The sequence below is a fragment of the Pseudorca crassidens genome, chromosome 8, assembly GCF_039906515.1.
Source record: "Pseudorca crassidens isolate mPseCra1 chromosome 8, mPseCra1.hap1, whole genome shotgun sequence".
NCBI classification, from domain to species: domain Eukaryota; kingdom Metazoa; phylum Chordata; class Mammalia; order Artiodactyla; family Delphinidae; genus Pseudorca; species Pseudorca crassidens.
Window position 1 is genome coordinate 95654962 of NC_090303.1, and position 12918 is coordinate 95667879.

Genomic DNA, 12918 nt, shown 5'->3' on the forward strand with positions numbered 1-12918 from the left:
TATAACATAGATGTTATTGGTAAATATTGGTTAAACTGAGGTTGGGGAATGGAAGAGAAAGTGCACAGACGATGACGTTCTGATGTCAGGAAGAAAGGAGGAAAAGGGGGGTTATTTGTGGCTTTAAGTTCATCCCTTCCATTGTGGAGGTGGGCGTAGGGAGGGGGATGAGGGGTAGACTGGAGGGGTGGGGCGCGGGGTGTGGGTGCCCCTGGGCAGAGCAGGGAGCTGCTCTTCCTTGGCTTTGCCACAAACATCCCTGGGCCTTGCTGGGACTTCACCCACCCCCACCTCCATTCCCACCCTACCTTCCATCATGCCTGCAGTCCCACGGATGAGAGATTCTTTTGTCCTGACAAGCAGATGCAAGTGGGACTAAGAGAGGAGTAAATCTGGGAGAGCTGTAGACCACTTGCACCCAGTATTCAGTGCAAGAAAACACTCTGATATAAGGAAAAAGAGATGATGTCTCTGTCATTTCTCTCCTTTCTTTTCCTTTTTTTTAAATGATAAGAGTAATACATATTCATGGAGAAAAAGACAGTTATAAAAGACCTCCGCATTCCCCCAATTCTATGTCCTAACACCTAACACTGTTAACAATTCTTTGAGAAGGCTCTGGAAATGTTCTATTACACAAATATATAATACATATATATATCTCACATACACAAAACGTGTGTGTGTATACACATATGCAGATGGACAGACAGACAGACAGAATTTGATGATACGATGTAATGGAAGAAGAAAATGGTGGCCCAAGGACTTAAAGTGGGGGATGGAGCTGGAGGCTGACCTGAAGAGGCTGTAGATGCACCAAGCGGGCGCTCCTGAGGGAGCAAGTGATGCACTGCAAGGACGTAAGTAGGGGGCAGGGCTGTATTCAAATAATAAAATACTTGCATTGCAAGAAACTTTCTGCAGTTTAGGAGGTGGAAAATCTAACATCCAGTTGGCCTCAGTTTTCTTAACTGAAAAATGGGATAATAATGTACATTCCTCACAGGTTTATTGTGAAGATTAAGTGGGGTAATAGGTATTGTGCTTAGCACCCCATGCTGAGCTTTATCTAAGTGCGTGCTGTTATTGTTGTGGTTGTTACGGTGGTTGCTGTCCTTGCTGTTGTTTGTGCGCCTAGCGCAGCACCTGGCACATAATTGACCCTCAGTCCGTCTGCAGCCAGCATATGGAAAGAACCTCGTGATCGCATCCCTCTTCTCATTTCAGAATTTATTTTTTTGCCATTGCCCTTGTTCCTTCCTTTTTTTTTTTTCTTTCTTCTTTTTCTTTACTACTTTCTAACTTCTTACTTTATGTTGTGCGCCCTTGAAGGAGACTTTCTGGCACCTGGTGGATATAAATCCTTGGAGGTGTGTAGAGATGTTTTAAGTAGCAAAGGTCACTGCCCATTTTCTTCCTCTCTCTTGTCTGGCCTCAAGCTGTTGGAAACGATTAGGCGGAACGTGTACTTCTGCACTACACTTTACACACACTACCTGAGGAGATCAATTAGAGTTGCTTACTTAAGAAAAATAACTGAAAATCATTAGGACTGCTCTTATTCATTGTGTGCACTTAATTAAATTAATTAATTTATTTTGGTTGTGTGCATTTTAAAAGCATTGACCTTGCAACTCCACTTGAGACATCCTGGCCTAGTGAATCTGTCCTTCTGGGATACTCTGTGTGTTTCTACCTGTATTTAGAATGCCTGGCTTAAAACTCTTAGCTTCCCGAATAGCATTCTGCGTCCCGAATGCTCTTAGTTGTCAGTCAAACTGCGCTTGCCTATGCACTCGTCTATTCTTGATTTATAAATAGGTTCAGCTGCCTAACAATTAAACATACTATATTTTGCACATGCACATTCCTTAAGGAGACATTGAGAGGGCAGATGGCTTTTACTGTTGTGATGCTTTACTGGAAACCATCTTCCTAACTTTCCTAAGTGGGTATGTTTTGAAGGATTGGCGATGAGACTTTTGGTCTCACAGGAAATCTAGTATCGAATTTCTAGCAGATCTTCACAGGGACAGGCCCAGGACCAGCTTATACGTGTCAGAGAAGGTCTGCACTGCATGCTTCATGTTATACATGGCTACACATGCTTGTGGCTGTGAGAAATACCGGTGACAAAGGCAATAAGACACCAGAGAAAAGAAAGATCGGTGGGGTCTGAGAAGGAGACAAAGAGGTAGTCTTAGGTGTGATTAAATATTTGATCAAGTTGAAGGAAGGAGACGGCATGCATAAACCAGGGCCCATGAGAGACGTGCCTGGAAACCTGGAAGGGGACATATGGGGAAAATGGCCTTAGGTTAACCTGTCAGAACTGCGAATTGAATAATAATACTGGGTATTACACAGCATTTTCAGATATGATATTGCATTTATTTCTTTATATAATTCAATAAGGTACGTGGATTAAATATCATCACTCTTTTATCCATGGAGAAAATGATGTGGAGAGAACAAAGAGACTTGTCCCTTAGTTTGGGCACTCCGGCTGCCTCACGTTGCTCTCCTGTACCCAGGGTTGCTTCACCTGACACCAGGGTGGAGAGGAATGAGCTCTGACATCAGAGCCCTCAAAGAGACACAGTTCTAGTCTAGATCCTGCAGCTTACTGGGCGTGACCCTGGGCCCACCTCTTAAGTTCCCAGCCTGTTTTCTCATGGGAAATGTAAGGAGTGAGTCTGGACAATCTCTAGAGCGTAGCACAGATGCTCGTTGACCGTAGGGTGTAGCCAATTTGGAAGGAAACACTGAGTAGAGTGTGCACGAGGGGACTGCCTTAGATGGCAGTGCAGTCTGGCAGTACAGAGTGAGAGAAAAGGAAGCGTCTGAGGGTGATACGCTGGACTTACAAGCCAAAAGGCCATGTGAATTCATAGTTTGTAGGTAGTGAGTGTGGAAGGATTCAGGAGGCAATTCGGTAAGTTTCCATGTTCAATTAAAAAAAAGACAAGAGAAAGAAAGAACGAACCCAGGTTTGTCCCTTTCCTGTGACCTAGGGCACAAGAAGGCTGAGGAATCCGGTCGGACCAATGGGGGGCTCCACCGAGCGCAGTCTCCGAATCCCCCGAGGGCCGCCCGGCCGCGCACCGCCTCCTCGAGGGGTGGGTCACGGTGGGCGAAAAAGGACGGGCGCAGACTTGCAGCCCGCGCCCACGTCGGTTCTCCCCCGCCCCAAGCGCGCTGGCCGCGCTCGCCTCCGCCCCGCCCTCCCACCTCCATTGCCCGGCCCCACCCGCCGCGACTCTCCCTCCTGCAATGTTTAACCGATCCGCAGGCGGGTCGCGGGTGATGCGAATTCCTCGAAGCCTTAAGTAGCTGCCCAGGATTTGGTTAGGATCCCCCAAAGGATCCTTGAGGTTCGTGCCCACACCGCCCACCCCTGCCCCAGGGCACAGAGGGCCTAGGGGGCCGTGGGCGGGGAGGACGCCCCCCACTCACCATCCCCGTCCACCTAGGAGCCCAGTTCCATCCCAGTCCCGCCTGTCTGGGCTGACCCGGAGGGGATTTGGGGCGCGGGGCTGGCCGCTGGCTGGGAAGGCGGAGGAGCCGCTGGAGGTGGCGGAGGCAGGTAACTGCAGGCCCGGAGAGGAGGGGGCTGGGCCGGGGCGGAGGCGCCACCGGGCTGCTTGGGCACCTCTGGGGCCCCCGCCCGACCTCCGCCGGCGTAGCCCGGAGTGGGGACAGTGAGTCAGATCTCGGGCACCCGCGGGAGTGTGGAGGGGGTCAAGTCAGGAAATGACATCAGAGGCCTGTGTTTGGGGAGGGGCGGTCCGTGCCCGGCCGGGGCGGCGGGGGCGGGGGGGGTGGCGGGGGCGGGAGGACCTTGCTGAAGCCTCCGGCCCCGGGGCAGGATCAGGGCCCCTTCCTGGGGGAGTTTCCTGCCCCGTCCGCCCTCCCCGCCTCTCCCCGCCCCCTCCCCGGGCCGCTCCTTGTATGGTCTCGGCGCCGCTCTCTCCCCGCCCTCTCCCTCCCTCCCTCTTCCCGCGTCCCTCCCCGCCGGGCTGGAGGCGGCTCGGGACCGGGACGCAGAGTCCGCGGACCCGGCTGCGAGGCGGCCACCCGAGACGCGGCGCGCACGCTCCGACCCGCGGTGAGGCGCGGGGAGCCGCTCCGCGGCCGCCCACGGGGTCGGGAGACGGGGGAGCAGAGGGGAGCCGGGCCGGCGAGGGGGTCCTCTGCCCGGCTCGGCGCTGCGTAACCCGGCCACCCACCCCCCGCAGCACGGCCTGGCCATGGCGGCCCCCCGCCCGCCTCGCGCGATCTCCGTCTCGGCTCCAGTTTTTTACGCCCCGCAGAAGAAGTTCGGCCCGGTGGTGGCCCCAAAGCCCAAAGTGAATCCTTTCCGGCCCGGGGACGGCGAGCCTTCCTCGGCCGCTGGGGCCCAACGCGCACAGATGGGCCGCGTGGGCGAGATTCCCCCGCCGCCCCCGGAAGGTATGTGGTGGAGCTTGGGGGCTGGACCTCGGCGGGCGCCGGCCTGGGGGGAGTGGTTTCGGGAATTTGGGGATGTCTGGAGAGGTCGCAGCGGAGGGGGCTGGGCGCAGCCACCGAGTCCCGAGCAGATGTTCTTACCTCATCGTGGAGCTCATGGCTGGGGGCCAGGGCTCCTGGGACTGTTCCAGGTCCCCCGCCTGGGGGTGGGAGGCGGGAATGTGGGGCACGAATCTTCCCCTCTGGGTCCGTTTTCCGAAGTGTAATGGGAGATGTACCACTCCTCGGCTGAGCCCCGACCTTTCCTGACCCAGTGCTCCCAGGGCGTCCTGCGCCCAGCCCCCCACCCCGTTAACTTCCCGTACGCTCCAGGACCCTCGAGAGAGTTATTGGGTTGGGGGTTAGAGCTGCTACTTCAAGGAAGGGAACTTGAAGGAAGCGTAGAGGGGTCCCTGCTGACTGTCCTCTCTCTCCTTCCAACACCAGACTTTCCCTTACCGCCTCCTCCTGTGCTTGGGGAGGCCGACGACGCCGAGGGCGCTCTGGGAGGTGCCTTCCCCCCTCCCCCTCCCCCGATCGAGGAACCGTTTCCCCCTGCGCCTTTGGAGGAGGAGATCTTCCCTTCCCCACCGCCTCCGCTAGTGGAGGAGGGAGGGCCTGAGGCCCCCATACAGCTCCCACCACAGGTATGGAGGCCTGGGAGAGGCAGCTACAGTGGACACCCCAAGGAAAGGAGAGGAGGATCCTCTCCGCTGACCTCCCCGCATCTCTGCCCTCATGGGGGGTGGGGTGGCAGTGGAGAACTGGGATGGGTGCTCTGACCCCTGACCCTCTAGCCCAGGGAGAAGGTGAGCAGTATTGATCTGGAGATCGACTCTCTGTCTTCATTGCTGGATGACATGACCAAGAATGATCCCTTCAAAGCCCGGGTAAGGGGCAGGAGAGTAGGAAAGGCAGGGCAGGGAGGAAGGGCATGGGGATGGAGTTATGGAGGGCAGAAGCCTCTCTAAGGCACTCCTCTCTCCCCTCTGCCTTCCCTTGCAGGTGTCATCTGGATATGTACTCCCACCGGTCACCACTCCATTCGTTTCCAAGTCCAGTTCTAAGCCTGCAACTGGGGGCACAGCACCCCTGCCTCCCTGGAAGTCCCCTGCTAGCTCCCAGCCTCTGTCGCAGGCTCAGCCTCAGAGCCAGACACATATTCACGTGCAGTCCCAGCCCCAGGCCCAGGCCCAGGCCCAGGCCCAGCCTCAGGTCCAGATGCATGTCCAGCCCCAGCCGCAGCCTGTGCCTTTGGCTAACACCCAGCCCCGAGGTCCCCCTGCCCCATCTCCAACCCCTAAGTTTTCTCCAGTGACTCCCAAGTTTACTCCTGTGGCTTCCAAGTTCAGCGCTGGAGCTCCAGGTGGACCCGGGTCACAGCCCACTCAGAAGTTGGGGCCCCCTGAAACTCCCTCTTCCACTGGAACAGGCTCCCCTCAGCCCCCCAGCTTCACCTATGCTCAGCAGAAGGAGAAGCCCCAAGTGCAGGAGAAGCAGCACGCAGTGCCCCCACCGGCTCAAAACCAAAACCAGGTGAGGGAGGGTGGGAAGACCAGGCTGACACCAGGGGGCTGGGGGCATGGCTAAGCCAGGAGCCCGAGAATGAGGAGGGAGGTGGTCCCGGAAAGTGGGGTGGATGTGGGGTGGTGGGATAGGAGTTTTCAGCCTCTGCGGTTGGAATGGTGGGACAATGGCAAGAGAAAGCGCTTCTGGAGGAGAGCCTGGCAGGGTCTGGGGCTGGGTGGGGCCCGACTGGGAGTCAGGGGGAGCACACAGGCTCTGAGTTAGGAGGAGGATTTGGTCGACCTTCCCTTGCGCCCTGCCCCAGAAAGTTGAAGAGGAGGGATGAGATCATCAGCAGTCCAACTTCAGATCTTCCCCCTTCTTGGAGTCTTGAGTTAATCTCTGCTCCTCTGAGTGCTTTCACTGCCTGAGGGCCCATCTGGTGATAAGAGCCACTGGTAAACACTGGCTGAGCCAGCCAGCTTCTGCTCAGTGCCAGGCACTGTGCTCTGTACTCCGGAGGGAAGAGATCGCAAAGAGGTTGAGCCCGAGGGCGTCAGTGGACCTGGAATAGAATTGTGGCTCCCAAGACCCCAGGCAAGTTAGGTGAACTTTGAGCCTCAGTTCACTATCCATCCTTACGATGGTTGGGAAGGTTAAGTGAGCTAAAGTGTGGAAAGTGCTGTGGGTCTGTATCCAGCACAGGAACGCCCAGCGCAGAACAGTTATCACTCCTGCCTGACCATTCCTGCCTTCCAGTTCAGGAGGCTGATCTTCTGGGTTGAAGGGACCCTGCCAGTCATCTATCTAGTCCAGCCAGCCACGGAGTTAACTGACCGCATGGATGTCTGTGTGTGTACAGGCACAGGGTAGGAAGAGATGCTAAGTGCCAATGAGTTGTGCAGAATCCTACGTTACAGGAACTCCACACAGGGAGCCACTGTTGAGGCTGGGAAGTTAGGAAGAGGCATCATGGTGCTACTGTGCCTCGAAGGCTGGTGGGACTTAAGAATCCAGAGAGGAGAGGGACAGGCATTCGGGTGGGAGCAGCATGAACAAAACTCAAGGGCACAGATACACCAGGGGTGTCTGGAGGATAGAAAGTGGAAGGTCCCTGTGGGGAAATTACAGAGCCATGCTTAGAGAGGTGGGAGGGCGCTTAGTGGGAAGGAGATGAAATAGCGCACCCAGGGAGCCTGTGGGTCCTGGAGAGGCAGTAATGATTTTTGAGGTGGTGTGTGTCTGGGTGGGGAGGTCTGGTGACAGCCGTGCTTTTGGAAAAGTTTTTCCAGCAGAGGTGTGGCCTAGACGCAGGAGGTCAGCGACGTGTGGGGATTCACTCCTGGGCAGCAGTAACATTAGTGGAAATGAAAAATAAGGCCCGGAGAGGAGGAAGAGCCTCCAGGCTCAGTAACTGACACAGTTGCAGAGGAGGGGGAGGGGTTAAAAAAAAAAGCCCTGGTGTTTTGGGGAATGACAGTGTTGCTGACAAAATAGAGAAGTCCAGAAGGGGAAATGGTGTGGACCGGAAGAGGTGGGTCCAGCTGTCAGCATGTTGAGCAACAGGTTCCAGGAGGACCTCCTTTCAGCTGGAACTGTCATTCAGTTAGCAATGGGGGATGGGTGGCAGGAGAGGGCCTGGGCTTGAGGTGCGCATATGTGCGTTGGTTGTATGTGGTGATACTGAAGGCCCGGGGACACTTACACAGGAGGGGCCGGGTCCCTGGGAAGAACCTTGGACCAGGGGGAAGAATGGCAGGAGGAGGAGAGTCACAGATCAGGGTGGCATCTCAGAGAAGAGGATGATGGCCGAGGAGCTCTTCAGTGGGGGTCTGAGAAGCATGATGACTAAAATAAGGCCGGAGATAGAGTGGCCTGTTCTCAGAGGTTGGCAGGGAGGGGAAGGCGTGTGTGTGTGTGTGTGGGGGGGGGGGGGAACCAGGGGGAAGAAGCCCGTGGAAGAGGGGTTCTTCTGCCTGAGAGCGGGGAGCAGAGCGCTGCTGGTGACCGCCCCGCCCCCAGGGCTTTCCCAGCCCAGAGACCCTGGACTGTGTGGCCGCAGTCTTGGGCAGAGAGGAGCGAGAGGGAGCTCGGGCCGGCCAGCTCCCAGTTCCTCGCTCACGTAGGAGGTGAGGTCATCCGTGAGAGCCAGGGCGCGACGACGCAGTTGGGGGCTGGAGGAGATGCAAGGGTTTGGAACAGCTGCCATGGGGAAGGCGACTGGGAACCCATAGGAGCCAGATACCAGACAGCCGAGCTGAGGCTGGAGGGCCGGAGGGCGCTGCCGTGTTTGGTGAACTCCCTCTGCAGCATTCAGGGATCTCTCCACCTACTTTCTGCAGTTGGGAGGCAGAAGCAGGAAGCGGGTGGTGGCGTGACCCAGGGTTGAGATTGGATCAGATAAGTGGTGGTGGCTGAAGGTGGCAAGAGTGGCCACGAGAGCCTTGTAGGAGTCGATTGTCGAGGGGCTGGGCTTCAGGGGAGGCAAGCCAGAATGGCTGGATGTAGAAGGCGCGTGGAGAGGGTTGCGAGGCAGAGGGACCAAAGCCTTTCTGAGCAGGTTCGTTCAGTAGATGTGGATGGGAAAAGGGGGAGGAGGTGATGGTTGGGAGGTCACGCCCAGGGTCTTGGAGGCAGAGACCAAGAAATCTCAGGTCCAGGGTGTCCCATGGTGGAAGGTGCCTGAGCTGGAGGGACGTTGGGAGCTGTTGGAGTTGCAGAGGTCTGAGTGCCATGCATGTTGAAGCTGGGACACCGGTGCTCGCAGGCAGAGAGGGAAAACAGTGGCCAGACTGGTGTGTCGTGGGGGAGCGTGGGTACCCAAGGAGGGCTGATGCTTGAATGGTTCATACTTCCAAAGAATGGAAGAGGCATTTAAGTGGCACCAGAGAGAAAGGGCTGGCTGTGTCCTCTTTGTCTGTCCCCGAGAAGGGATGACCGGGAGAGGAAAAGGGGAAGCTTACATAGAAGCGGGGGCTTACAGGGGACTTACACAGTCAGCTACAGGCAGGAGGTAGCAGGAGTCCGCGGGGCAAATGGCTGAGAGCCGGAGCATCGATGGATCTGTGCTTCCCCGGGCGGATGCAACTCTCCACGCAGACAGGTGTGAGGGTGGTAGAGCCAGGGCTGAGGGGAAGGTGGCCACGGGAGGAGGGGGCTGGGAGGCTTTGAGTTCCGGGTGTTAGGGGGGTGAAGGCATGGGCAAGTAGGGCATTCAGTATCGGGGGCCTCGGTCCCGGGTGGACTTAGTAATGGAGACCCACCCAGCATTCCCGTGGGACCATGTCCTGGAAATGCTGCTACAGGCCGGACAGCCCCTGCAGCGCCTCCTCCCGGGAGATCTCAGGGTTCCTGGCACTGCCCCCCTAACCTCACCCCCACCCCCAGTCTCCAGCTGTCTCAGGATCCCCTAACAGGAGGGCTAGGCTGGCCTAGAGAGTGGCCCTTCTCTGAGGCCTACTGGGGAGGGACCCCCTCTAAGGAGGGACCCCAGGACCTCTTCGTGGGAGCTGCGGGCTGGGCTCCTGCAGACAGCCCTGCGGTTTAACCTGACTCCCGCCTGTGTTGTATCCTCACGCTGACAGGGGCTGCTCGGCAGCCGGTGGGACGGGTAGGTGTGTGCGCGCGTGTGGGTGCACACGCCCTCGCGTGCCGGTCTCTTCACGGGGGCCATGTCCCAGCATGCTCTGTGGAGTTGACGCGTGGCCTGGTGTGTTCAGTGCTTCGGTGACCTGCGCTGCTGTGTGCGTGGCCTGCGTCCGCTCCGTCCTTCTGGCCTGCCTGTGACTGCCCAGGGGCTCCGGGCAAAGCGGGTGGAAGTCTCGTCCTCTTCCCCTTCCTTGTGTGGTGCTGGGCCTTGGGGAGGGAGGACGAGCAGCCTTTTGGGTCCAGCCAACTTGAGTATCTGGGAAACGGGAGGGGAGCTGGTCCTTTTTGGAAGGAAGTGGGTAAGGCGCTGGGGTGGGTCCCTGGAGGGCGTGACCCGTCAGAGAGTGTGAGGAAAGTGTTGGGGTTGCAGGTGCGCTCCTCTGGGGCCCCAGGAGCCTTGACTCTGAAAGAGGTAGAGGAGCTGGAGCAGCTGACGCAGCAGCTGATGCAGGACATGGAGCATCCTCAGAGGCAGAACGTGGCCGCCAGCGGTGAGCCCCCGCCCGCCCGCAGGGACATCTCCTCCGTTCCCGTGCTTTCCGCTGTCTGTGGTTCCACTCCCTGCCCAGGCCAGCTCAGCCCCTGCAAGCTTCACGCCCTTCGTCCCGTTCACTTCCGTCTCTGCGGCTTTCCCAGAGTCCTGTGGCCGGTGTCACCAGCCCCTGGCACGTGCTCAACCCGCGGTGCGCGCTCTGGGGCAGCTGTTCCACATCGCCTGCTTTACCTGCCATCAGTGTGAGCAGCGGCTGCAGGGACAGCAGTTCTACAGCCTGGAGGGGGCGCCGTACTGTGAGGGCTGCTATACTGTGAGTCAGGGTCGGGCTGGGGACCCCTGGGGCTCAGCCCGGGGTGGGGGTGGGGGTGGGGTGGGGGGCGAGCTTGGGGCAGCCGTGCCCTGGCAGCCGGCCCGTGGGTGCCGGCTCCCGGCCAGCCTCCTGCTGCTGCCTCCTCAGGACACCCTGGAGAAGTGCAACGCCTGCGGGCAGCCCATCACTGACCGCATGCTGAGGGCCACGGGCAGGGCCTACCACCCGCAGTGCTTCACCTGTGTCGTCTGCGCCTGCCCCCTCGAGGGCACGGCCTTCATCGTGGACCCGGCCAGCCGGCCCCACTGCGTCCCCGACTACCACAGGTGGGGATCCTCCGCCCCCCGCCGGGCTCTTCTCTGGGCGCCAGCTCCCATATTTCTGGGAGCCAGGCTGCCCCCTGCCCCCAAGACGGCTCCAAACGCCTGGACTTGCTTTCTGTCCCCACGTCCTGTCTGTAGACAGCAGACACCAGTTCTTTTGGACTGAGCTGTCCGGCGGCCTTTGGCCTGGATGGCGAGCCTTGCAGCTGGCTCGTCCCCTTCCCCCGGCTCGTCCCCTTCCCCCGGCCCAGCTCTTTATGTTGGGTGTGGTCTTGCATTCAGCACTGTGTGCTGCAGTGACTTCACCTCGCACACAGGCTGGATTCTAAAAGTTCCTTTGGAGATCAGCTGTTTGGAACTCGGTTTCCCCTTAGAAACGGTGTTTACAAGGTGGCGACTTGCTCAGGCCACTGGCAGGATCCCGTGACGTAGCTAAAAGGTGGGAGCAGGGACGCCGCAGACTCGGATTCCCACCTCTGAGTGTGTGGGAGGTGTACGTTTCCGGGCTCCACCTTGGGTGGCCAGCACGTCACACCCCTTGTGCCCCTCAGCAGTTGGGCAGAGGCAGCCACGTGGTGCGGGGTAGGCGACGGGCAGGGTTCCAGGTGTGGGGTCCCAGGTATGGGGTCCTCTGGGGGTGCTTTCTGCAGGAGCTGCAGGGTGGGTGTGGCAGGAGGTAAGGACCAGTCTGCCATCTCATTTCCCTGCACTCTTGGGGTCAGCGCCGGTGCCCCTCGCCCCCATTCTGACTCGCACCCGGCTCTCTGCCCCGCAGGCAGTATGCCCCCAGGTGCTCCGTCTGCACAGAGCCCATCATGCCCGAGCCTGGCCGAGAGGAGACCGTGCGTGTGGTCGCTCTGGACAAGAACTTCCATATGAAGTGCTACAAGTGTGAGGTCGGCCATCACCCCGGCCCCCTGGGGATGGGAGGTGGTGGGACGCTGCTCACCAATGAGCGATGGACAGCGCCGGGCCCTGGAGTAAATCAGTGCTGCAGTTTTGAGGGTGGACAGAGACGGCATCCACGCCCGCCCAGCAGAGATGCTTCCCTGTCACTCCAGGACTGCAGGGTGTGGGTCCTCTGTGAGGTCACTGAGTTGCTGATAAACTAAGAAAGGGGACAGACCGATGGGAGGGAAGCGTGTTGTTTTGTTTTGGTAGGGCTGGGGGTCTCAGTGAGGTTAAAGGAGAGTCAGAATAGAGGTGAGACAGGTGGGAGAGGCCGCACATCCTTTATTGGGGCGGGCGCCTCGGAAGCGGCTCTACCCACTGCCCGTCCTCCTGGGGAGAGTCCTAGGGGACAACAGTGAAAGTGTGGTGATGGAGGCGGGGATAGGAGTGGAGGCGGCTGTGATCTGGGGGACACAGACAACGAGGGCATGGCTGAGCCATGAAGCATCCGGCCTTCCTAATTTAAAGAGGGGAGGTGGGGTGCTTAGGGGGCCTCCCCGCCAGTGCACTCTTTTTCCTTCTCCCAGGACTGTGGGAAGCCACTGTCCATCGAGGCGGACGACAACGGCTGCTTCCCCTTGGATGGCCACGTGCTCTGCCGGAAATGCCACACCACCAGAGCCCAGACCTGAGTGAGGACTGGCTCCCTTCTTGACTGCAAATCCATTCCCCATTAGCAGACCACCCACAATGAGAACACCTCCCCCCTTCACCCTCCCCACAATTAATTTTTGATGTCGAGCCCCTCCCTCCATGCCGGACCCCACCCTAGTATCCCTTGTGCCCTGATCCAGGGCCCCACCCAACATGGCCTAGGGCTGCAGAGTCCCAGCCCTGGGGTCCAGTCCTCCCCGATCCTGCAGGGACCACCCACCATCGTCTAGGTACCCCACCTGAGGGGGCACCAGACTGAGCGCTGCTGCTTTCACTGCTGCACCGATGCCCTCAGCTGGCCCTCCAGCAGCTTCTTACTCTGCTTGCTGAGGGCCAGGAAACGCCCTGACCTGCTGGGAGGCTGGGCTGGGCTCACCAGCCTGGACGTTCCCACCCACCCCTGTGCTGCCAGGTTGTGGCTACAGCTACAAATAAAAGGTGTTTTCCAGAATTCTTAGCAGTTGACTCTTTTGTGCCTACAGCCCTTGAGGGTGAGATGGAGGAGAGAGAGGGATAAAAACCCTGGGGTAAAGTTGAAA

The 12918-nt window shown here is 58.5% G+C and overlaps 1 protein-coding gene across 4 annotated transcripts; it reads left to right on the forward strand.

Moving 5' to 3' along the window:
- Positions 1-3571: 3571 nt before the first annotated feature.
- ZYX (zyxin) lies at positions 3572-12830 on the forward strand. 4 transcript variants are annotated; one of them, XM_067747267.1, is made up of 10 exons: positions 3572-3589; positions 4242-4455; positions 4939-5138; positions 5289-5381; positions 5497-6027; positions 10016-10136; positions 10282-10451; positions 10599-10777; positions 11550-11670; positions 12253-12830. In XM_067747267.1, the coding sequence occupies exons 2-10, from the start codon at positions 4254-4256 to the stop codon at positions 12355-12357; spliced, it is 1722 nt and encodes a 573-aa protein (XP_067603368.1). In that variant the 5' UTR covers positions 3572-3589; positions 4242-4253; the 3' UTR covers positions 12358-12830. The 4 variants fall into 4 exon arrangements, with proteins under 4 accessions (XP_067603368.1, XP_067603370.1, XP_067603369.1 ...); XM_067747266.1 differs by lacking the exon at positions 3572-3589 and adding an exon at positions 3903-4111; XM_067747268.1 differs by lacking the exons at positions 3572-3589; positions 5289-5381 and adding an exon at positions 3894-4111.
- The last annotated feature ends 88 nt before the right edge of the window (positions 12831-12918 follow it).

Coding starts and splice junctions, on each gene's coding strand:
- ZYX (XM_067747267.1), top strand. CDS start 4,254: ATGGCGGCCCCCCGCCCGCCTCGCGCGATCTCCGTCTCGGCTCCAGTT. Junction 4,456..4,938: donor TCCCCCGCCGCCCCCGGAAG/GTATGTGGTGGA, acceptor TTCCAACACCAG/ACTTTCCCTTACCGCCTCCT. Junction 11,671..12,252: donor TGAAGTGCTACAAGTGTGAG/GTCGGCCATCAC, acceptor TCCTTCTCCCAG/GACTGTGGGAAGCCACTGTC.